A 22251-nucleotide genomic window follows, 5' to 3' on the forward strand; every position below is an offset into this window, starting at 1 on the left:
GGGTGCAGTTCTGGAGCCCCCAGCATGGGCAGGACATGGAACTGTTTGAGCAAGTCCAGAGGAGGCCACAAGGATGGGCAGAAGGCTGCAGCAGCTGAAGATGGGTGGCTGAAGATGCTTTGAGATGCTGTAACAAATGGAGTAGGATTTGTGAGAGGCTGCTTTGGAGTTTGGCTTAAGGTGGCTGAGAAGAGTCATGCAAGCTGCAGTGGCTTCTGTGCACAGCTAAACATCTCCTCACTTCCCTCTGGACTTAGCACAGAATCATAGAGTGTTAGGGGCTGGAAGGGACCTCCAAAGCTCATCCAGTCCAATCCCTCTGACAGAGCAGGGTCACCTATACCAGGTCACACAGGAACACATCCAGGCAGGTCTTGAATATCTCCAGAGGGGGAGACTCCACAACCCCCCTGGGCAGCCTGTCCCAGGGTTCTGGCATCCTCACAGGGAAAAGAGTCCTCCTGATGTTTACCTATGCCTCAGCTCCCACCCATTGCCCCTTGTGCTGGCATTGGGCATCACCCAGCAGAGCCTGGCTGCAGCACCCTGGCACTCACCCTGCACAGCTTTATCAACATTGATGAGGTCACCTCTCTGTCTCCTCCTCTCCAAGCTCCCTCAGACTCTCCTTGTAACAGATGTTCCATTCCCTTTATCATCTTCATGGCTCTGTGCTGGACTCTCTCAAGCAGTTCTATGTCCTTCTTGAACTGGGAGCCTCAGACCTGGACACAGTACTGCAGATGCAGAGTAGAGGAGCAGGAGAACCTCTCTTGACCTACTCACCACAGCCCTTTCAAATATACCCCAACTTGAGAAGTTCTGGTGAAGACTTAAACCACAAAAGTGTGCTTGCTCATTTTCTTCCACTGTCTTTCCTCTGCCATCTGTGAGCAACTTGAATTGGTGCTTTTCAGGACAGTTATGGATGGGGCACTGAATGCCATGGTCTGGTTGGTTGGGCAGGGCTGGATGCTAGGTTGGCACTTAGTGCCATGCTCTGGTTGATTGGCTAGGGCTGGGTGCTAGGTTGGCACTGAGTGCCATGGTCTGATTGATTGGCTAGGGCTGGGTGCTAGGTTGGCACTGAGTGCCATGGTCTGGTTGATTGGCTAGGGCTGGGTGCTAGGTTGGCACTGAGTGCCATGCTCTGGTTGTTTGGCTAGGGCTGGGTACTAGGTTGGCACTTAATGCCATGGTGTGGTTGGGCAGGGCTGGGTGCTAGGTTGGCACTGAGTGCCATGGTCTGGTTGATTGGCCAGGGCTGGGTGCTAGGTTGGCACTGAGTGCCATGCTCTGGTTGATTGGCCAGGGCTGGGTGCTAGGTTGGCACTGAGTGCCATGCTCTGGTTGATTGGCTAGGGCTGGGTGCTAGGTTGGCACTTAGTGCCATGGTCTGGTTGATTGGCTAGGGCTGGGTGCTAGGTTGGCACTGAGTGCCATGGTCTGGTTGCTTGGCTAGGGCTGGGTGCTAGGTTGGCACTGAGTGCCATGGTCTGGTTGATTGGCCAGAGCTGGGTGCTAGGTTGGCACTGAGTGCCATGGTCTGGTTGATTGGCCAGGGCTGGGTGCTAGGTTGGCACTTAGTGCCATGGTGTGGTTGGTTGGGCAGGGCTGGGTGCTAGGTTGGCACTGAGTGCCATGGTCTGGTTGATTGGGCAGGGCTGTGCTAGGTTGGCACTGAGTGCCATGGTCTGGTTGATTGGCCAGGGCTGGGTGCTAGGTTGGCTTGGCTGAGCTCTTCCAACCTGGCTGATTCCATGGTTCTGTGAAAGTGAGATTCTCTGCTTGTAGCTTTAAAAGCACTCAAAGTATAGTGGGCAGGCACCCAGCTCTTCAACTGCCAGGTTGTAGAGCACTCCTGGGCAGTCTGCCTCCCCTTGAGTGATCTCCATGCTGTGCCATTTCTCTCCAAGGGTACCTGGTGTACTTCACAAGACCCATGACCATGCACCGCGCAGTGTCCCCGACCGAGCCCACGCCCAGGTGAGCTGCTGACCCTCAGGACTGACCTCTAGTGTTAGCACAGAGAGCCTGCTCCCGTACCTCGCTGCCTCTCTGCAGAGCCGTTTGGTGGGTGAAAGCTCCTTGAAGGTGTCTTCTCTTGCTGTCAGGTCCCTCTCAGCTTTATCAGCCTACCACAGTGGCCTCATCACTCCCATGAAGATCCGCACAGAGACCCCAGGCAACCTGCGGCTGTACAGCGGCAGTCCCACGCGCAGCGAGAAGGAGCAGGTCTCCATTAGCTCCTTCTACTACAAAGAGAGGGTAAGTACCAGTCCATAAGGAAAGAAAAAAGCTTTCCTAACACCTCAATTTTGGTGATCTCAAGTCCCTTCCTGCAGCTGTGAGCATTGCTGGTAACAGAAGCTTCATAATTCCTCCTGGGAAGGCATCGTTCTACTGGCAGCGATGTAGAAAGGTCATGTGGATTTGTCTCCTCTCAGTGACTTCTTTACTGATCCTCTCGAGCATTTGACCTCCTTGTTTTGATATCTCTCTGCACTGACCATCACAGCTTCCTTCAGCACTTTCCTTTGCATTCCAGAGGGTTAAAATCTCACACTTCAGAAGTTGTAGTCTTCAGCTAAGTACACACAGACAACTCCGTTTTCCTCTGCGCTCCCTGAAGGATGTAACTGCAAAGGGTTGTGGCTGTCTGCAGCTTACTGACCACCTCTCTCAGATGTATATTTGGGTTGTTTCTGTTCCAGATGTCTCTTTCAGGGTTTTGTGTCCCTTTGGACTGTTTTAAACACAAGTCCTTTCTTACATGATTCTCTCTAAAGCCCTTCCGATCCATCTCCTTCTGGTTTAGGTCTTGCTGTCATTGCTCTTCTTTGGAGAAGAGTGATATTGTTCCTGCCAGGACATAATGGGTGAGAAGGACCCATTGGTGATTGTAGGCTTGGCCCTAGGGTAGTTCTGAAGGAGCTGAGGGCCTAGAGCAGACGCTGTGGGAGTAATCAGCTGTGCAGCTTGCTCAGGAACAAACTCTGCTGCAGGTGAAATGGCCTGCAGAAATACCCAGCAAGCTTCCACCAAGAGCCTGAGAATCCAGGACTGTCCATGCTGAGAGCTTTCAGGCCCTCAGAGAAAACTGAGAGCTGCCTACACTCTGCTGCAGTGGAGTTTAGGATCTCCTGTCCCAGGAGGCTTGAGCTCTCACCCTTCTCTGTGCTCCATGCTCTTCCAGCAGTGCTGGCCATGACAGCCAACCTCTGTGGGTCTGTGTCCTGCTTGCCTGCTTCTTTTTAACAAGAAGAAAAGTTGGTGCTGCCTGGCAGAAGAGTTACAGCCTGTTCAAAGTCTTTGCAGGAGGGCTTATTTAAAGAGCTACCTCTGTCCTCTGCAGCCTGCTCTTCTCTCACACTCAGCTCTCTTAAGAGGACAGACAAGGCTAAAAATAACACCTGGAAGCAGCTTTGGTGCAGTTTCACGTGACCTATCTCCCCCAGCCCTTGTATTGGTAGCAAGAAGATTTTTGTCAGGGGTGGTGGGGGAAGAAAAAGTCAAGAGGACAAAGCATGTTGTGTGTAGCCAGGGCTGCTGCAGACCAGGAACAACTCCTGTGTTCCCTTCCTCCTGCCAAGCTGTCTGCTCACACATGCTGGGTTGGGAGAAGTGTAAGGGCCTCAGCAGGGAGGTAGCTCAAATGTTCTGAAAACCCCACAAAATATTCTCCCTCTTCAGCCAAAGCTTTTCTGATTCTTCAGGAGCTGAGGTCGTGGCCTCTGTTAGATCAAGGTGAGAGGTTGGACTTGATCTCCTTGGTTCCCTTCCAACCTCCAACATCCTGTGACATTTTGGGTCCCTTCCAACCTCTGATCCTGTGACATTCTTTTTCCCCTGTCGTTTCACATTAAGACTTTTAAAGGCTCTGAATCTTTAACTCCTTGCTCTGAAGCTTGGGTTTTACATTTGCTTGGATTAAAACCTGAAATGTTAGGTGTTAAACTCTCTCCTGTTATATAACCCCAGCCTCAAAGCTGAATTTATCAGCCCTTAGCCAGGTGTTCAAATCCCATCTGGCAGCCACTGGCATCGATCCTGTTAGCAGAGAAATGGAGTTGCCCATTGCTAGACAGGAAATCTGTCTTGTTCCCAGCAAGGCAGAGGAGCTGCTGAATCCAGCAGGAAGCCAAAATGAAGCTAAATCTGGCCCCAAGCCTCTCTCTGCTCGTTTAAATAGATGTATGTGTGTGTATATATATAGTGACACACACACAGATATCTCTTTCTCACTTTTAATTCACACATGCACTCTCCTCCTTCCTTCCTCCTCCTTTTTCACTCCTCAAAACCACCCCAGTGAAGAGCAGTGGCCAGCAGAAAGGAGAAGCTGCATCCATGCTGTGGCAACACCATCAGCGTTTCAAACCTGGCTGTCTCTTAAAGAAGGTGCCAGGTCTGTGTTGTTACCCTCCTTAGTTAGGAAGGGTTGGGCCAGTGGGAGCCTGAGGATAGCTCAGCCTTGTCTGAGCTGTAGAGAGGAGTAGGGACAGCAGTGTCCTCGTGTGAAAATTTGGCAGAGGTTCTAAACTGCTGCTTCTGAGGACATCCCCTGCTGCTCCCCTGGATGCAGACCTCTCAAACTCACACGGGAGCGCAGGCTGGCAGCAGGGAGAGCAGGGATTTGTGTAGGGACTGAGCTTAGTTTTGCTTCTCCACTATACCAAACTTCCTCCAACTAACTCTTTTCCTCCTTCTCTCGGTGGAGGAGCAACCTGTAGCACAAGGCTGCAATCTTCTCTTTGTCTGTGGGGCCCTGCAGCCAGCCTCACCCCTTGCAGGGTTATCCCAGCAGTGAGATACAAGGAAAGGCAGAGGCTGAAGGTCCTGACTGCTCATCATCAGCTGGAAATACAAGTAAAATACATTGTACATGACACAAATAACCCTTTTTATGGTGTTGGTTCTTACAGGACTCTTAACAGAAATTCTTTGTGGAAGTGTGTGCAGCTTTGAGAGGCTCCTTTTAGTGTTGCCATGATGCTGTTGAGTCCTTAATGAAATGTCTTGCGAACTCCACCTGGAAGCCTGCTTTGGAGCTCTTCTGCACAGTCCATCAGTGAATTACTTTGCTCATGCAACCTGTATGAGTCCCTCAAGCCATAATGACAATTTCTTCTTGGCCCTGCTATGTAGCAGGGTCTTAACAATCCTTCTGTCATCCTGGCATGTGGCTTTTATGGCTTAAAATTAAGGAGAACACTTACAGCAGGTTCCAGTGACTGGAGGATGCTGGATGTTGAAGGGAGCATTTGTGTCACTTTGTTTGCCATGGTGCTGGACAGATGCATTTGGAAATGATGCAGTTTGCACTTTGTTTGCCTTCCTCTTCAGCCAAGAGGAGTAAAACTGGTCTGACCTGTGGGGACACCAGCAGGGTGTTGTCCTCTGCTCTGCTACCAATTTGTGGCCACAGGAAGCAATTCAGCACTCACGCTGCCATGCTCTGCTCTCAGGTCATTCTGTGGTCAAGCTTACGTGAAGCAGTTCAGTGCTTCTTGCAGTAACACAAGTCCGTGGGGAAGGCTCAATTCAGGTTTGTGGTTGCCAAAGCCTTCCACAGAGCCTGGCATGGGGCACAGCCCCAGCAGCTCTTTGCTGTGCCAGGGCCGTAGGTGATGCTGCAGAGTCCAGCTGCGTGCGGACAGAAGCGGGGGATCATGGTTTGCAGCTGCTGGTTGTCTGAACAGAACCACTGGGAAGGGGATCTTTTACTCTGCTGGTTCAGGGCACTTTTCACTTTATTTACCTTTTGTCTTTTAATTTTCTTGGTGTCTTTCTTCCCTTTTCCTGGGTATAACGTTCTCACGTGCAGATGTCTCCTCGCTCTGCCCGGCGGCGTTGGTCCATACAAGCAATTAACGACTTCCCGGTACTGTGCCCTGTGCTAATGCTGTCCTTGATATAACCCTGTCTTCTGCTCAAGGGCCCAAGAATAAAATGCCACCTGCCTGCCTTTGAGTAACCTGCACAGAGGTGGGGGACTTGCACTCCACACAGGGCCCAAGGCTCCAGGAGGAGTGACTGCATGCATAGGTGGACGGGAACAGACGCTAGTTTGCAGGGTGCTGAGGGTGGAGAGGAGCAAGGGTACAAATACTGACCCACAACACGCCTGTTTGGCCTGGCCTAGCCATCAGGAAAGGATGCCAAGGGGTAGTTTGAAGTGTAAGGAAAGATCAAGCTCTAAAACAGAGGGTGGACTGCAGAGGAGCTGAATGGTTATGGTCTCTCATCACCCAGCTGATGAGGCTGACATTAGAGCACCTCATTGCTGAAAAAGACAAAGCCCTGCTGGAGAAGGAGAATCACTGAAGAGCTATGGAAGAAGCAAACTGGTTGAGGTGCTGGCAATGATCTCTCATCTCACACAGGAGCTGCCTTTTCTCAGAGCAGTGCACCAGCAAGTCTTACTTCCTGGAGCAACAAGGAGAATTTCTCCTTAATTTGTGAGCTTCTCCCAGCCCTTGGACTTGCACCATAGCTGGAGGGGTTGCACTTCCAGCTGCCCTGGCAGGTAGTCTGTCCTTGTGGCACCTGCCTTTCCCAGCCTACTTTGACAGCCATTTTCCACTAATCAGGTCCACGTGGCCCTCATCTTGGTGGTATCAGTGTTGTTCAAGCTGAGCTGTGAAGCTGGGCGATTACTCTCTCATCACTCAGCTGCCAAGCAGAGGCAAAGCTTAGAAAACTCAGTTTAAAGGGGATCTTTTGAGGGCTGTTTTCCCTCATGTCTCTGTGAAGAACTGGTTTCTCACAGCTGCTGTCTGTCCTTCGTGCTGTCTCTTCATAAGGCAGCAGGGAATAAAACAAAATCCTCTAACACCTCGTTTAACTTGGTATAATAGGATCAAGCCTTCCTAATTCCAGCAGCTCTAGGACCAGACTAGGAAATAAGAGGTGAAAGAAACCAGAAGTAATTCACTTGACTCCATCAAGGCTTTTCACAAAGAGCTAATAAAGAGATGTGAGCAGTGGAGGCAAGAAATGAAATCCTGTCTTGGATCAGAAAGAAAACCAAGCAAGGAACATTCCAGCTTTTGGTGTGGTGCTCAATGGGTCACAGTTTAATTCCCTCACTGCTTGCTGGGAAGGAAAATCAAGTAGTGATGGGATGAAGTTATAATTGTGTTTAATTTAGACATAAAAATGCCACTTGGGCTAGGACAAGCCTTGGAGGATTGATTGTGTCTGTGGATAACCTTTGGAAAAGGCTAATCATGCTCTCAGAACTGGGCTGTGGTGTCTGAGGTGGAGGCATGAAGAGAACCATGGAACTGCTCTGGTGAGACCTCACCTGCAGTGCTGCATCCAGGTCTGGAGCACAGGAGGGACATGGAGCAGGTGCAGATCAGAGCCACAAAAGTGATTAGGGGGTTGGAGCACCTCTGCTATGAGGACAGGCTGAGGGAGCTGGAGTTCAGCTTGGAGAAGAGAAGGCTCCAGGGAGACCTAATAATGACTTTTCAGTACCTGAAGAGAGCTGCAAGAAGGCTGCAGTGGGACTGCTTCCAAAGGCCTGCAGGGACAGGATGAGGGACAATGGCTTCAAGCTTTATCTTGGATGTTAGCAACAAGTTCTGCACCATGAGGGTGCAGGAATGCTGCAACAGGTTGCCCAGGGAGGTACCTGAGGCCCCATCCCTGCAGATATTCAAGGTGAGGCTCGACAGGGCTTTGAGCAGCCTGATCCAGCTGAGGATGCCCCTGGTGACTGCAGGGGAGGTTGGACTGGATGCCCATTGGAGGTACCTTCCAACCCAGACCATTCTATGATTATTTGTGCAGGTCAGGTGCCTCCCTTGTGGAAGAAGAGCTCAGCATTGCTCAGGGTGCTCAGGGAAGCAAGAACTTGGCAAGTTTAGCAGAAGGAAGAATTCCTCCTTTCTAGGTCATGACTTGACTCTAGCAGTGCCTGTGCTTCAGGGCAGGTGCCAGCTCAGGGAAGCTCGAAAGAGATCTTCCTGCTGTGGGGCTCTTGATCCCAAAGTGCCTCAGATTTTATGTTTGTAGCTCTCCCCACCCCTCTTTGTGGAAGATGCTGGAAATCTAATCAACTGTTGATTCAGTTGAGAAGCCAGATGCAGGCAGTGCTGTGTGACCTGCCTGGAGAGGAGCTGATCTGCAGGCAGCTCAGAACAGAGGAGCATCACTGTCTGGAGGGAGGGCAGCAGCTTTGAAAGTTGGTATGATCTATAGGCAGCTGAGAACAGAGGAGCATCACTTTGTGCAGGGATGACAGCAGCTTTGAAAGTTGGTATGATCTATAGGCAGCTCAGAACAGAGGAGCATCACTGTCTGGAGGGAGGGCAGCAGCTTGAAAGTTGATATGGGGGTGGGCTGAGGGGAAATAACATTAGGAGCAGCTTGAGCCTGACCTTGAGCAGGTTCTACCTTTCCTTGCAGCCTCAGCTCCACATCAGGCCTCTTTCCTTTCTGTCTACAGCTTTTCCCTTTGCCCTACTAACACCAGTTTCTACACGAAGAGCTTGCACACTCTGAAGTGATGCCAGGCTGCTCCTGGCAGCTCTGCCTGCCTCAGCAGGATCCCAGGGGCACACACACCCAGCTGGTGGGCATCCTTTCCAAGCAGGCAGCCAGCATTTCGCAACGACTTGTGCTGAGTATGCAGCGAATGATGGTGGTTGCTACGAAGCAGTTGGTGGCTTATTCTTGGGCTATCTGTTTCTACATGTAACCCATTTTTACTGCCATCGTTGTCACCTCAGATTGCAGCCAATTGCAGCCTTGGGTATGGTAGTGCAGGTGCAGGCTGGCTTTTTTAGTCATTATTTAGTGCTGTTCCCCTGCTGTCACCTCCGACCCCATGATTGTCATCCACGCTCTGGTTTCTTTGGTGCTCCAAGGGACTGATGAGTCTTAATTTACTCTCACTGTTGCTGTTTTTCTTTCTGTTCTTCCTCTCCTTAAACACTCAGGAGCAGCTGGGTAGATGGCAGTTCTCCTTGCTGAGGATTCTAGGCTGCAGAAGGAGCTAGAAAGGCTGGGGGGAGGGCAGTGCAGAAGACCTGTGTCGTTGACCTTCAGCTCCCAGTAGCTAGCTTGGCGCACGCATGTTGGTTTCTGCTTCAGCTCCAAGCCTTGTGTTGTTCCCTGCTTCCCCTCCTGCCCTGTGCTCCAGCCCCTAGAAAGAGATGTCATTTCTCTTCTGCCCCAATGACATCTTTTTGATAACAACATAGTGGAAGCATCTCCTGGGAGAAGAAGTGAAGCCGAGGGGAGAGAGGAACCTCCTGGTGGACCTTGGCCAGCCAGACCCCAGCGGGAGCTCTCCTTGCTCAATTACTGGCTGGTGGAGAGCTGCTCCTGTAATTAATGCCAGCAATTACTAGGTTCTGCTGTCAGTGATGATGACCTTTACCATGATGTTCCCATACTTCTAATCATAGGCTTTTCCCCCCTAACACTTTGTTGCTGTAGCCGAGGCAAACCTGAACTGCAATCCCCAGACAGTTAATGGTGACTCTGCAGGTGCCTTTAGGACTTTTCTTCTGTCACAGCTCCAGGGGCAGGAAGTAATGGTCATGGAAGTGTAGTGCTGGCAGAGCATGTGGTCATCACCTCTGCTCTGGGAACAACAAAGACTTAGAGCTTCCCTTTTTTTTCCCAGTGCTAGGAGGAATAGAAGAGGATCATTTTGTTGCGAGTCCCAAGTTTTCAGGAGGTTCTGATCCTTGTAGCATCCTCATTTGTCTGGTGCTATGCTAACAGCAAGCAGTGGAAACCATTCATGGGAGCTTTTTTTGTTTTCCTCTCCATTCCCACCCTCATTTGTTCTCATTCTCCTCCAAAAGTGACTGGATGACCTGTGGAAAGTGCTATGTTGTCCATGTTTCTGGTCTTGGAAACTCTCGTGGGGAGGCTTCCTCAGTGCGCCTCTTGCAGAGGGCAGGAGCAGGTTGAATCTGTTCCCCGTGACAGGGCAGAGAACCTGCCCCAGTCAGAGGGAACTCTCTGTGGCCTGTGAGCCCTGGGAGCAGCTGGCTTAACTTGGTGACAAGTTGCTCTCCAAATTACCTGCTAAGCTCTAGGAGGCCTTGGTGATGGACCTGCAGAGTGTGGCTCTGTGTCCCCAGGTTCAGATACCTGCTCAGACACAGCTTTTGTTGTGAGAAGCCTGGTAGCCTTGACAGGGCAGTGCCTGAGCTGATGCCCTGATGGCATGTCCTTGTGCTGAGGCTTCCAGGCTTTGCTCAAGGATTGTTTTAACAGGAGCAGCAGCTCCTCACTGCACCTAAGAGACAGCATTTGGTTGCCCTGGCGAGGAGTGAGGTGCAGGTACCACTGTTGTTTGGGAGCTCACATCCTTCAGCATGGGAAGGGGAGCTACACCTAAAAGGTGTTATCAAAAGAGGTTTACTCTGCCCTATGGCAAGAGAGCTAGAGGTGATCTAGATAGTTCTGCTTCTCTTCACTCCAAGGAGCAGTGGAAGACCATGATGGAAGAACTGCTGGTGCTCTCCCTGGAAAAACCTCCCCCCTCACCTCCTTCAAGGTTGAAACACCTCCAAGGCCTGAGCTTTGGTCACCAGGAGCATAAGACTTTGACAGAGTTAGATAAGGGTTGGACTTGATGATCTTAAAGGTCTTTTTCCAGCCAAACCCAATCTATGATTCCCTGATTCTTTTTGCTCCCCGTGGCAAGAGCTCCTCAAGCACACAGGCCAAGCAAGCAGTGAAGGAGGAATTAATTTCATGAAGTTATTAGTCAGGGCTTTTTAAAGGGCATTTTGTACCTGTGATAAGGCTGCCCAGGCTCTCAGAGGGGTTGCATAATCGTGGGCAAAGGCAGTTTGACACCCAGGCATGCCAGAGCTGGCTGGACACCCACAGTAGAGGTGACCTTGCTTCTGCAGGTCCACATCCTGCCCTTCCTGTAGCCCAGCCTGCTCTTTAGGAGCCCCACTGTGTGATCTGTGCGAGCTTTGGTGTCCTGTGGAACCACCAGCAGAGGTCTGCTCTGCTGGCCCTTCAGGCAGGGGTGTAGGGAGCCCCAGCACAAGTGCCTCGGGAGCCTGGCTGTAGCTCAGCACGGCCAGGGGACACTCGTGTGGGAGCCTGGGCTGCGTGTGCCGCTGAGGGAGCACACCACGGGGGAGCAGCATTGCCAAGCCTCCTGCAGAGCAGCTCCCTAGAGCTCCAGTGCCTTCTGCCTGTCCTGTCGTGCTGCTGCACATCCTCTCATCCTCCTCCTCATCCTCCCCAGAGCGAGGAAGAGGCCAAGATCCCACCAAATACTCGATGTTGTTTGAGACACCCGAGGGAGCTTTATGCACTTTGGCACTGAGATGGCTTCTGTGCCTGTTACTGGGAGTATTTGGCAATTATCTTGGCTTCTTGGGTTTCTTCCCTTGTGTTGATTCCTCTCCTTTCTTCTCCTCCCCACCTGATGTCCTGAGCCAGCTGTAAGTAGCTGTGAGCATGGTAGCTGAGGATCCTCGCTAGGAAAACTTGAGCCCTGCTTTATCATCTGCCGGTCACTGGAAAGCTCTGGATAAAGCAGGAGATGGGAGCCCTGGCCTGGCACTAACCAGGAGTGTGCTCAAAACACTGAGAGACCCCAAAAGAGGCTGGAGCTGTCAGCTTGCTCTGAAGCTGAGAGCAAGCAGAAGCTGCCTCCCAGCCATCTCCGTGCCGCTGTTGGCGGAAGGCAGCAGCGCTCTGTTGAGCGGAAGGTCCCCAGACCAGACCCGCAGTGAGAATCCAACCATCCTCCTGCCAAACCCACCCAGGTTTATCTAGCAGCCTGAGGCTGATTCGTTCTCTTTATTGGCTTTCACAGGGGGAAACTCACAAAATCCTTTTTGAGTGGGTTTGACCTTGAGCTGGCTGCCTTGACCTGCTTTTCACTCCCTACAGATGGGGATGCTTGTTCTCCCGGGCATGCCGGGGATGTTTTCCAGGGTAACACAGAACCTTTTGAAAGGCAGGTTTGGGTGCTGCTTGCATTAGTCCTGACCCTAGTGCTTTGTGCCCTGGCCCAGGAAACCTGCTGTCCTTCTTCTCCTCCTCCTCCTAGGTAACACCCTGCTGTTTGTTCTGCAGAAATCAAGGAGGTGGAAAAGCAAACGCGAAGGGACAGACGCCGCCAACCGCCCCATCAAGGCTGCCGGGAAGGTCATTATCCAAGATATTTCCTGCTTGCTGCCTGTCCACAAGCTGCTGGGAGAGCTCTACATGTGAGTGTGGGCTAGCAGCCTTGCCTGAGTGAGGCAGCTGGCTTGGGCATTGCTGTGCTTTAGTCATAGAATCAACCAGCTTGGAAGAGACCTCCAAGATCAGCCAGTCCAACCTAGCACCTAGCCCTGGCCAATCAACCAGACCATGGCACTAAGTGTCTGCTCCAGTCTTTTCCTGAACACCTCCAGGGATGGTGACTCCATCACCTCCCTGGGCAGCCCATTCCAATGCCAATCACTCTCTCTGTGAAGAACTTCCTCTTAACAGCCACCCTAGACCTCCCCTGGCACAGCTTGAGGCTGTGTCCCCTTCTTCTGTTGCTGGTTGCCTGGGAGAAGAGCCCAACCCCACCTGGCTACAGCCTCCCTTCAGGTAGTTGTAGACAGCAATGAGGTCACCCCTGAGCTTCCTCTTCTCTAGGCTGCACACCCCCAGCTCCCTCAGCCTCTCCTCATAGGCTTTGTGCTCCAAGCCCTTCACCAGCCTTGTTGCCCTTCTCTGGACACTTCCCAGCACCTCAACATCTCTCTTGAATTGAGGGGCCCAGAACTGGACACAGCACTCAAGGTGTGGCCTGAAACCTTGGAGTGTTTCCTTCCTTTCCTCCTCTCTTCTTGCCTCGCTGCTTCCATGCAGTATCCAACTCTGCCTTGAGAGGAGCAGAATTGTCTCCTATGGATGTGGCAAGTGTGGTGGGAGGAATTTGTAGTGGACATTGCACAGAGAACTTGAAGCAGTGCTCCACCACCAGCTCTTGCAGATGCTCTGGGTCTTGGCAGCTAAAGACAGAGCTAACTGCTCAGCACCAATTCCTTCTCAAACCTGCAGCTGAGTTCCACACTGAGACACAGGGGCTCAGAAATCCCAATCAATCCACATTCTCACACTGCCAAACTGCTGGCAGCCAGCAGGTTGAGGGAGGTGATTCTCCCCCTCCACTCCACTCTGGTGAGACCCCACCTGGAGTACTGTGTCCAGTTCTGTGCTCCAGGCCCCTCCCCAGCTTTGTCGCCCTCTTCTGGACACCTTCCAGCACCTCAACATCTCTTTGCAATTCAGAAGCCCAGAACTGGACACAGCACTCCAGGGCTGGCCTGAGCAGTGCTGGGCACAGGGGCACAAGAACCTCCCTTCTCCTGCTGCCCACACTGCTCCTCAGCCAGCCCAGGATGCCACTGGCTCTGCTGCCCACCTGGGCACACTGCTGCCTCCTCTGCAGCTCCTCTCTGCCAGCACCCCCAGGGCCCTCTCTGCCTGGCTGCTCTCAGCCCCTCTGGCCCCAGCCTGCAGTGCTGCTTGGGGTTGTTGTGGCCAAAGTGCACAACCTGCCCTTGGCCTTGTTCACTCTCATCCCCTTGGCCTCTGCCTACCCATCCAGCCTGGCCAGGTCCCTCTGCTAGGGCTCTCCTACCCTCCAACAGCTCCACAGCTGCTCCTAGCTTGGTCTTTCACAGAGTTTCCAGTCTGTGGACCTTCAGGGAAGAAGCAAATTTCCCTTCTTCATGGAAAAGAAGGTGAGGGGGGCAAGGAAAGAGAGAAGCAATCTTCCTCCTCTCTTTCCTCTGTTATTAAGAGAGATGTTGTGTAAGAAGGCCTGCAGGACCCTTCTCCTCTGGCTGCCTGCTGTGCAAACAGCACAGGGAAAGTGTCAAGTGTCTCATTTCTGGCAAGAAACAGGAAAGCCTGTTTGGGGTTCCTCAGCCAACCTTCCCAGCCTCTTGGAGACTCTCTGTGTGTTATCCCACTGGAAAACAGGCTGAAGGTACCTCCAGGTCACTCAGAGCAGACCAGCAGGCGGAGTATGGAGCAGGAGCACGTTGGCATGGCACAGCTTCTAGGGATGGGTCCTGGTGATATCCTGGCACAAGTTTAGTCTGATAGCTCCTTGGAAATGCTGCTCCTTAGGATCAATCCCAGCTAGTTTGGAGCTGGACAGGGGGAGAATAGCAGTCCCTGAAGAGCAAAGGAGGAGATGGGATCCTGGCTGTGCTCACAGCCTTGTATTGATCAGGAAGTCCTGAGCTGCTTGCTGCTGTTAGTGCCACTCTGCCCCCATCCCTCTCCACCTTGCCAGGTGAGATGCCAACCAAAGCTGAGCCTTCTCCTTTCTTTTTAGACTGAATGTGAACAACATCCAGGAGACCTGCCAGAAGAATGCTGCCTCAGCCTTGGCTGTGGGCCGCAGGGATCTCGTACAGGTATGTGGGACCAGACCTCTTCCTCAGCATGCTCTGCTACCCTCACACCACTCGTGCTGTCCTCCTGAGAGCAAGCACCCACCTGGCTTCAGCAGTTATCCTTGGCACTCTCTGCTTGGTGAACTTGAGGAGAAGGCCTTGGGGGGGTGTCAGTTGGTGCCGAACTGCCCAGGAGCCAGCTCTGGTTGCTGGCCGCAGCCAGAGGAGGGGTTGCAGCAGCACAGGGAGGGGATTCTGCCCCTCTGCTCTGCTGAGACCACACCTGCAGCACTGCACACAACTCTGGGGCACCCAATGCAAGAGGGACATGGAGCTGCTGGTCCAGAGGAGGCCATTAAGAGAATCAGAGGGCTGAAGAACCCCCGCTGTGGGGACAGGCTTGGAGAGTTGGGGCTGTGCAGCCTGGAGAAGAGAAGACCTTAGAGCAGCCTTGCAGTGTCTGAAGGACAGCTAGGGAGGGACTTTTGACAAAGGCTTGGAGTAACAGGATGGGGGAGTAAGAAGCTGGATTTAGATTGGGCATTAGGGAGAAATTGTTTCCCATGGGGGTGGTGAGACACTGGAACAGGTTGCCAAGAGAAGCTGTGGAGGTTCCAAGCCTGGAAGTGTCCAAGGACAGGTTGGATGAGGCCTTGAGCAACCTGCTGTAGTGGGAGGTGTCCCTGCCCATGGCAGGGGCTGGAGTTGGATGATCTTTAAGGACACTTCCAAACCATTCTGTGAGTATTCCTCCATGGTTATTGTATGAACTGAGACCTGCGAAGCAGCCACAGAGGTGAGCTCTGCCTCCTTGACTCTTGGCACAGAGAGACTCCTTCCCAGGGCCACAAGCAGGCAGTGTTATGCCTTTTCCCAAGCCGAGTTTTCCAGGGAATTCCTGCAGGCAAACAAGGAGTGCAGCCTGCTTCTGAGTCAGCAGGTGGAGTAAGAGTGTGAGGAGCTGCTCTCAGCATTGTGCTGGGGATTTATTGGTCCTTGTGTAAATCCTTCCCCGTGTTGGGTGTTCACCTCTGCTGGCACTGGTTGCTGAGTGCAGCTAACTTCTCCCCAGCAGAGATCTGAGCCCCCCCCAGAATGGGGACTGGCCACTGACCTTCAGCTAGTAATAGGAGAGGAACAACTGCTGTGGCCCAGCCTTGTCCGTGGGCTCAGTCCATTGCAGCAGGCAGGACTCAGGAGTGCCTGGAAGAGAACCCAGCTGGCACTGCCAGAGTTGCTGTGCCACCTTTGCTGAACATTTGGCTCTTCCTAGACCTGGGCAGGGACTTGTGTAGGCTTACTGAGCTAGGCAGAAGCAAGCTCAAGCTGTTGTCTTGCTCCTTGGTGCGTTCTGCTAGAGCAGGACAGAGAAAAGAGGTCTGATTCCCCTTTGGCTGTGCTGCACCTTGCTGCCAGGTTCATCCACCTTGGACCAGAGCTTAGCTGGAATGACCTGAGCAGGGTTTCTTGCTTGGTTTTAGCCTCTGCATGGAAGTCCAGTCTGGATTGCAGCTTGCCTTGCTTCTAACAGCCATGGTGGGGCCTGAGTTACAGGTTAGATGTGGTCTAGAGCAGTGTAGGAAGTGATATCTTTCCCACTTCCATTCCAGTTTCTCTCCTCCTTCTTTCTGCCTGGTTTCACTGTGCACAGCTCTGAGACTCCTCTTTCTGGGTGGTGTTTGTGCTTCCTGCATGTATTTTTCTTTACCTTTCTGCTCACCTTTACCACCTCTGATCACTGCTGATCATCTTTACAACCTCTGATCATCTTTACCACCTCTGATCACTGCTGATCATCTTTACCACCTCTGATCACTGCTGTCTTTCCAGCACTTTGCTCCTGTTCTTTCCCTGCTCCATTTTTCCCCCCATGCTTTTCTAATTGCCTCCTTTTCCTGCACAGCACAAAACCCACTCCAAGATCAGTGGTACAGAGACTGAAAAGGTGGAACCATTTTAGAGTGGAGAATGATAACTAAAGGAGAGTTTTCACATGAAATAGTTAAAACTGTTGGGAGTAGAAGTGGCAAACTCTACCAGGCTGTGCAAGGAGGGCACAGAGTCCTGCAGCTTGGGGAGCAGCAACACCAGGCACCAGTACAGATTAGGAGTTGACTTACTGGTAAACAGCTCCATGGGGAAGGACCTTGGAGTCCTGGTGGACAGCAATGTGACCTTGTGGCCAAGAAGGCCAAGGGCATCCTGGGGTGCATTAAGAAGAATGTGACCAGCAAGTTGAGGGAGGTTCTTCTCCACCACTGCTCTGCCCTGGTGGGATCACAGCTGTGTCCAGTTCTGGGCTACCCAGTCCAGTTCTCTCCCCAGAGAGACAGGGAACTGCTAGAGAGAGTCCAGTGGAGGCTATGAGGATGATGAAGGGACTGCAGCATCTCTGCTGTGGAGAAGGACTGAGAGGCCTGGGGCTGTTTAGCCTGAAGAGAAGGCTGAGAGGGGACCTGATCAATGTCTGTAACTCTCTGAGGGGTGGGGAATCAGAATTAAGGTGCCAGGCTCCTTTTGGTGCTGCCCAGTGATAGGACAAGGAGCAATGGATACAAACTGCAACCCAAGAAGTTCCACTTCAACGTGCAGAGAAAATTCTTTGGTGCTGGAGGCCTGGAGCAGGCTGCCCAGAGAGGTTGTGGAGTCTCCTTCTCTGGAGCCTTTCAAAACCCATCTGGATGTGTTCCTGTGTGACCTGCCTTGGGTGGTCCTGCTTTGGCAGGAGGGTTGGACTGGATGAGCTGTGGAGGTCCCTTCCATTCTGTGATCCTGTGACAGGGCTGGGTGCTAGGTTGGACTGGATGATCTTGGAGGTCTCTTCCAACCTGGTTTGATTCTGTGAACACCCAAAGCTAATCCAAAGATCCTTCTCACGCCAGTAATCATTCACCAGCAAACTCTCTGCCACCTCCAAACCCAAGTCCCTGCATCAAATCTAAATCCTTTGGAGGCTTCTGAGTGTCAAATGCACTCTGTTCAACTACCCTGCTAGCTCTGATAGACTGTTCTTCCAACCCAAACCCAAAGCAAGTGGGGGCAGGTAAAAGCTTCAGGTTTCTGTTGCTGTTTGAGCCACAGAAGCTGAAACTGCTGCCAGGATGGGGGGGAAAGACAAGAGAAAACCCCAGGAGCAAGCTGCATGATTATCTGTGGATGAAATGGTGCACACCTATGCCCTGGGACTCTGGTTTATTGCTAATTGCAGCTTTCCTGCTCTTCCTTCCTGTCTGCCAGGTTTGGTCACTGGCCATGGTAGCCACTGATCTCTGTCTCGGACCGAAGTCTGACCCAGATTTGGAGATACCTTGGGCACAACATCCATTTGGACGTCAATTACTGGAGTCCTTGTAGGTGCTGGAATGCTGGGGGGAGGGCCTGGGGAATGCTTGCTGAAGCAGAGCCCACCCTAACTAAGCTGTGGAGGTGGATTTGGAGTAGTTTCACAGCAGCTATTTCCACCCCGGGCCTCAAGCCTAAGACGCATCGAGCTGCAAGTGTGCTTGTGACATGCAGGAGGCAGCATTTGGCCTCCTATCTGGCATCCAGGTCTTTCTTGGCTGAAGTTGAGCAACAGGCCAGGTGCCATAGGAGCTCTGCTTTCCAGCACGCCCACACTGCCTGACTGGAGGATTTTGGTTTCCTGCTCCCCACCTCCTAAATGAGCGTCTCAGTTGCAGGCGATTTGTTCACCTTCCCTGTTGCCGTGTTGCCTTCCTGGGCAATCATTCCACTGCTCTGGAAGCCAAGTGGTAGCTGCAGACATCCTCCTGCCAGCCAATCTGTTCAGGAGGGGACACAATTAGTGGTTGAGGTTACTTCTTGATAGACCCTGTTGGGATTTCTGTGGTGTGTTTTGCATGCTCTTGCTCGAGGTGGCTCTTGCCTGCACCTCTAGGGGGAGGACAGGGAGTTAGTTCTTCATTGCTCTGAGTCTTCAGAGCAATCCAGGAACTCCACAGCCGTTCAGAAAACCTGTGGTGGGGAGTTTGCTTTGTCACCCAGGTGCAGGATGCTCCCACACAGAGGGGTGAGTCTGATGGCTCCAGCTTTGCAGCCACTGAAAAACATCATTCCTGTGGACCTCGCTCCTGCAGCTGCACAAACCAAGGCTAACCAGGCCATGGGTGCTGCTGGGTTTCCAGAGCTCACATCTTTCTGCCAGCTGTTTTGAGGAGCAGCACTTGGCTCCTCAAAGGTGTGACAAAAAGGACAACCCAGTCCTGCAGTGCCTGCTGTGAGCAATGCCATGACCCAAACCAATGGATGCAGCAGGCTCCAAGTTAGCTCCCCTGGAGTCTCGGTGGGTGTGCCACTGAGCTCTGCCCAGTCCTGATCCTCTCTGTCCTTTTTTGTTTCCCAGGCTGGCTCATTACTCACAGCTCCATGATGTGCAGACCCTGGCCATGCTCTGCAGCGTGTTTGAAGCCCAGTCCAGGCTCCAGGGATGCCCAAACTTCTCTGGCTCCTTTCCTCAGCGTGCCTCCAACCTGGCCTCCCACAGCCGATACGTACGGCCAGTGTTTCTTTCCCCTTCCTCTTGGGTACCTCTGAGCATCTCCCATGTACATGACCTGGTTTCCTCTCCTTTCCCTCTCAACAGCCCAGCTTCACTTCCTCTGGCTCCTGTTCCAGCATGTCAGATCCTGGACTTGGCACTGGAGGCTGGAGCATAGGTATGGAGACCTGGCTGGGAAATAGGGGAACCAGATTCGCTTCTGGGATGGGTTTTAGGTGGTTCTTCTTGGGGGGGGAAAGAAGGGACCAAACACTGGAGGTGACTATTTTGGCACTGATTAGTGTGGGCAGCAGGGCAAGGGAAGGGATTCTGCCCCTTTGCTCTCCTCAGACCCCCCCCCGGAGTCCTGAGTGCAGCTCTCCTGCCCACCTGGGCACACTGCTGCCTCCTCTTCACCTACTCTCTACCAGCACCCCCAGGGCCCTCTCTGCCTGGCTGCTTTCAGCCACTCTGGCCCCAGCCTGCAGTGCTGCTTGGGGTTGTTGTGGCCAAAGTGCAGAACCTGCCCTTGGCCTTGTTCAGTCTCATCCCCTTGGCCTCTGCCCACCCATGCAGCCTGCCCAGGTCCCTCTGCAGGGCTCTGCTGCCCTCCAACAGCTCCACAGCTGCTCCTAGCTTGGTGTCATCTGCAACCTCACTGCTGCTGGACTCAATCCCCTGCTCCAGAGCATCAATAAAGATACTGAACAGGACTGTGCCCAGCATTGATCCCTGGGGCACAGCACTGGTACCAGCTGCCAGATGGATGTGGCACCATTCACCACCACTCTCTGGGCTCTGCCATCCAGCCACTTCCTGACCCAGCACAGAGTGCCCCTATCCAAGCCAAGGACTGCCAGCTTGGGCAGTTTACTATGGCAGGCAGTGCCCATCCCATCACTTGACAGGCAGAAGTTGGTCCTTGGTTTCCTGAGGCAGGGTGGTGGTTGCGGGAACACCCGAGGTGATGTGGCCTCTGAGTGCTGTGTTTCTGAGGGAGAAACCCAGGCTGAGCCTGCTCCTGGCTCCCTCCTCACCCTGCTTTTGAGGAGGTGGTGCCCATGGGTGCTGTGTGCTCACAACCCTCTGGTGCTTGCAGCAAACAAAGACACTGAGCAAGGCTCCACGCCCTGGTGTGAGTCCTCTCCAGATGACTTCCGCTACAGCAACCTCATGTACCCAGACCATCGGGAGAGGGAGAAGGACCAGCACGAGAAGAACAAGAGGTAGGTTGGAGCATGCCCTGGGGGGGTGGCTCAGGGGCTCAGCTGGAACTCTGTATCCAGATCTCTGTTGTCTCAGTTTAAGGAGTGAGCCAGAGCTCTTTAACCCTTCCCAAAGAAGACTCTCCGCAGAGGATTGGGAAGTCTACATGGAAATGGCTGCTCACAGCTACACACTGCAGTGCAGAGAACATCAAACACACAAAATCCATAGCATAGCTTGGCCATGGTTCTCCCAAGAACCTCCTTAGGCCAAAGCTTCACACCACCTTCCTCCAAACCAGGCCTTGACAAGGGGATTTTGAGCATCTCCCCTACCAAGACAGACTGAGAGCCCTGGGACTGTTTAGTCTGGAGAAGAGAAGGCTGAGAGGAGATCTCTTCAGGGTGTATAAGTATCTGAGGGGTGGGGGTCCAGTGGAGGGGACCAATTTCTTTGATGACATTCTGTGATTCTGTGCTCCACAACCTCCCTGGGCAACCTGTGCCAGTGTCTCACCACCCTCACTGCAAAGAACTTCTTCCTAACATCCAGTTTCAATCTCTCCTCTGCCACTTCAAACCCATTCCTTCTCATCCTCTCATTCCCAGACCTTGTCACTAGTCCCTCCCCAGCCTTCCTGTAGCCCCCTTCAGATACTGCAAGGCCATTCCAAGGTCTCCTCCAAGCCTCCTCCTCTCCAGCCTGCAGAGCCCAAACTCTCTCAGCCTGTCCTCACAGCAGAGCTGCTGCAGCCCTCTCAGCATCTTGGTGGCCTCCTCTGCACTGGCTCCAACACTTCCATGTCCTGCTTGTGCTGGGGGCTCCAGAACTGCACCCAGGACTGCAGGTGGGGTGTGAGGAGAGCAGAGCCAAGGGGCAGAATCCCCTCCCTTACCCTGCTGCCCACACTGCTCCTGCTGGAGCCCAGCACAGGGTTGTGTCTGGGCTGCACTCACACTTCAGGCTGCTCTTGTAGCAGCTGGGAAGTGGATTTACCCACAGAGTCCTTGAGAATCCATCAAGTGGATGACAACCCAGGGGAGATTTAGGTTGAACCTCATGGGAAAGCTCTTCACAATGAGGGTGGTGAAATACTGGCACAGGTTGCCCGGGGATGTGGTTGAGGCCCCTGGGAGACATTCACGATCAAACTTGCTGTGTCTCTGGGCAGCCTGAGCTAGTTGGAAGTGTCCCTGCTGCGTGCAGGGAGGTTGGACAAGATGCCCTCTGAGGTTGCCAGTGCAGTCTGGGAAGCTGTGCACCCTGTTTGTCCCTTTAGGCTCCTGGATCCTGCCAACACTCAGCAGTTTGATGACTTTAAGAAGTGCTATGGGGAAATCCTCTATCGCTGGGGCCTGCGGGAGAAGCGAGCTGAGGTTCTCAAGTTTGTCTCTTGTCCTCCTGATCCCCACAAAGGAATTGGTGAGTATCTGCCTCTGGTCCCCTGCAGCTGCCCAAGCCCATTCATGCCTCTGCCTCTGGAACTTAGCAATTCCTAATCACCAGCAGGGCCAAAAAGTGTCCTTAGTTCTGCCAGCAAATGGTTTGGGCTTCCTCGGAGCTCTGGCTGGAGGTGAAGTTTGCAGAGCTGTTGGTTCCAGGGCTCTGTAGCCTGCAGCATGTCTCCAGCCATGCTGAAAACACACCAAGAGCTGTGCTAGGGCTCTTCAGCTGTCTCTGCTGGTGGCAGTTCTTTATCCCCTCTGAGTAAGAGTTGAGACATGCACTCTCCTAATCTCTGCCTCTGGGCTGCATGGGTAGAAGGGCAAGTTTGCCAGCTGGGGATGAGCTGGCCAAGAAACAGGCTCTGCCATTTCTCCCCACATGGAAGTGCTTCTGGTGGCCCTTCAGTGCTTCAAGTGACCTCTAAGAAAGCTGGGGACAGTTTTTGAGCAGGGCCTGTCATGACAGGACAAGGGGTGATGGTTTGAACTGAAAGAGGGAGATTCAGAGTGGAGAGAAGGGAGAAACCTTTGACACTGAGGGTGAGGAGAGCCTGGCCCAGGTTGGCCAGGGAGGTGGGAGATGCTCCATGGCTGGCACCACTGCAGGTCAGGTTGAGTGGGGCTGTGAGCAGCCTGCTCTAGTTGCAGATGTCCCTGCTGACTGCAGGGGGGTTGGTCTGGATGACCTTGAAAGGTCCTTTCCAACCCAAGC

The 22251-nt window shown here is 52.9% G+C and overlaps 1 protein-coding gene across 3 annotated transcripts in view; it reads left to right on the top strand.

The window, feature by feature from the left end:
• The window catches only part of WDR59 (WD repeat domain 59), a 63926-nt gene that overhangs the window by 36785 nt on the left and 4890 nt on the right, over positions 1-22251 (top strand). For 2 of the 3 annotated variants that reach the window (XM_064160510.1, XM_064160512.1), the window contains exons 17-26: positions 1917-1986; positions 2115-2268; positions 5828-5884; positions 12079-12212; positions 14330-14411; positions 17628-17740; positions 18754-18901; positions 18994-19066; positions 19988-20114; positions 21374-21516. In XM_064160510.1, the coding sequence (XP_064016580.1) occupies positions 1917-1986; positions 2115-2268; positions 5828-5884; positions 12079-12212; positions 14330-14411; positions 17628-17740; positions 18754-18901; positions 18994-19066; positions 19988-20114; positions 21374-21516 (1101 nt within the window). The remainder of the gene's footprint in view (positions 1-1916; positions 1987-2114; positions 2269-5827; positions 5885-12078; positions 12213-14329; positions 14412-17627; positions 17741-18753; positions 18902-18993; positions 19067-19987; positions 20115-21373; positions 21517-22251) is intronic. The other variant, XM_064160511.1, reaches the window with a different exon arrangement.

The sequence above is a fragment of the Pogoniulus pusillus genome, chromosome 20, assembly GCF_015220805.1.
Source record: "Pogoniulus pusillus isolate bPogPus1 chromosome 20, bPogPus1.pri, whole genome shotgun sequence".
In the NCBI taxonomy this organism is placed as follows: Eukaryota; Metazoa; Chordata; class Aves; order Piciformes; family Lybiidae; genus Pogoniulus; species Pogoniulus pusillus.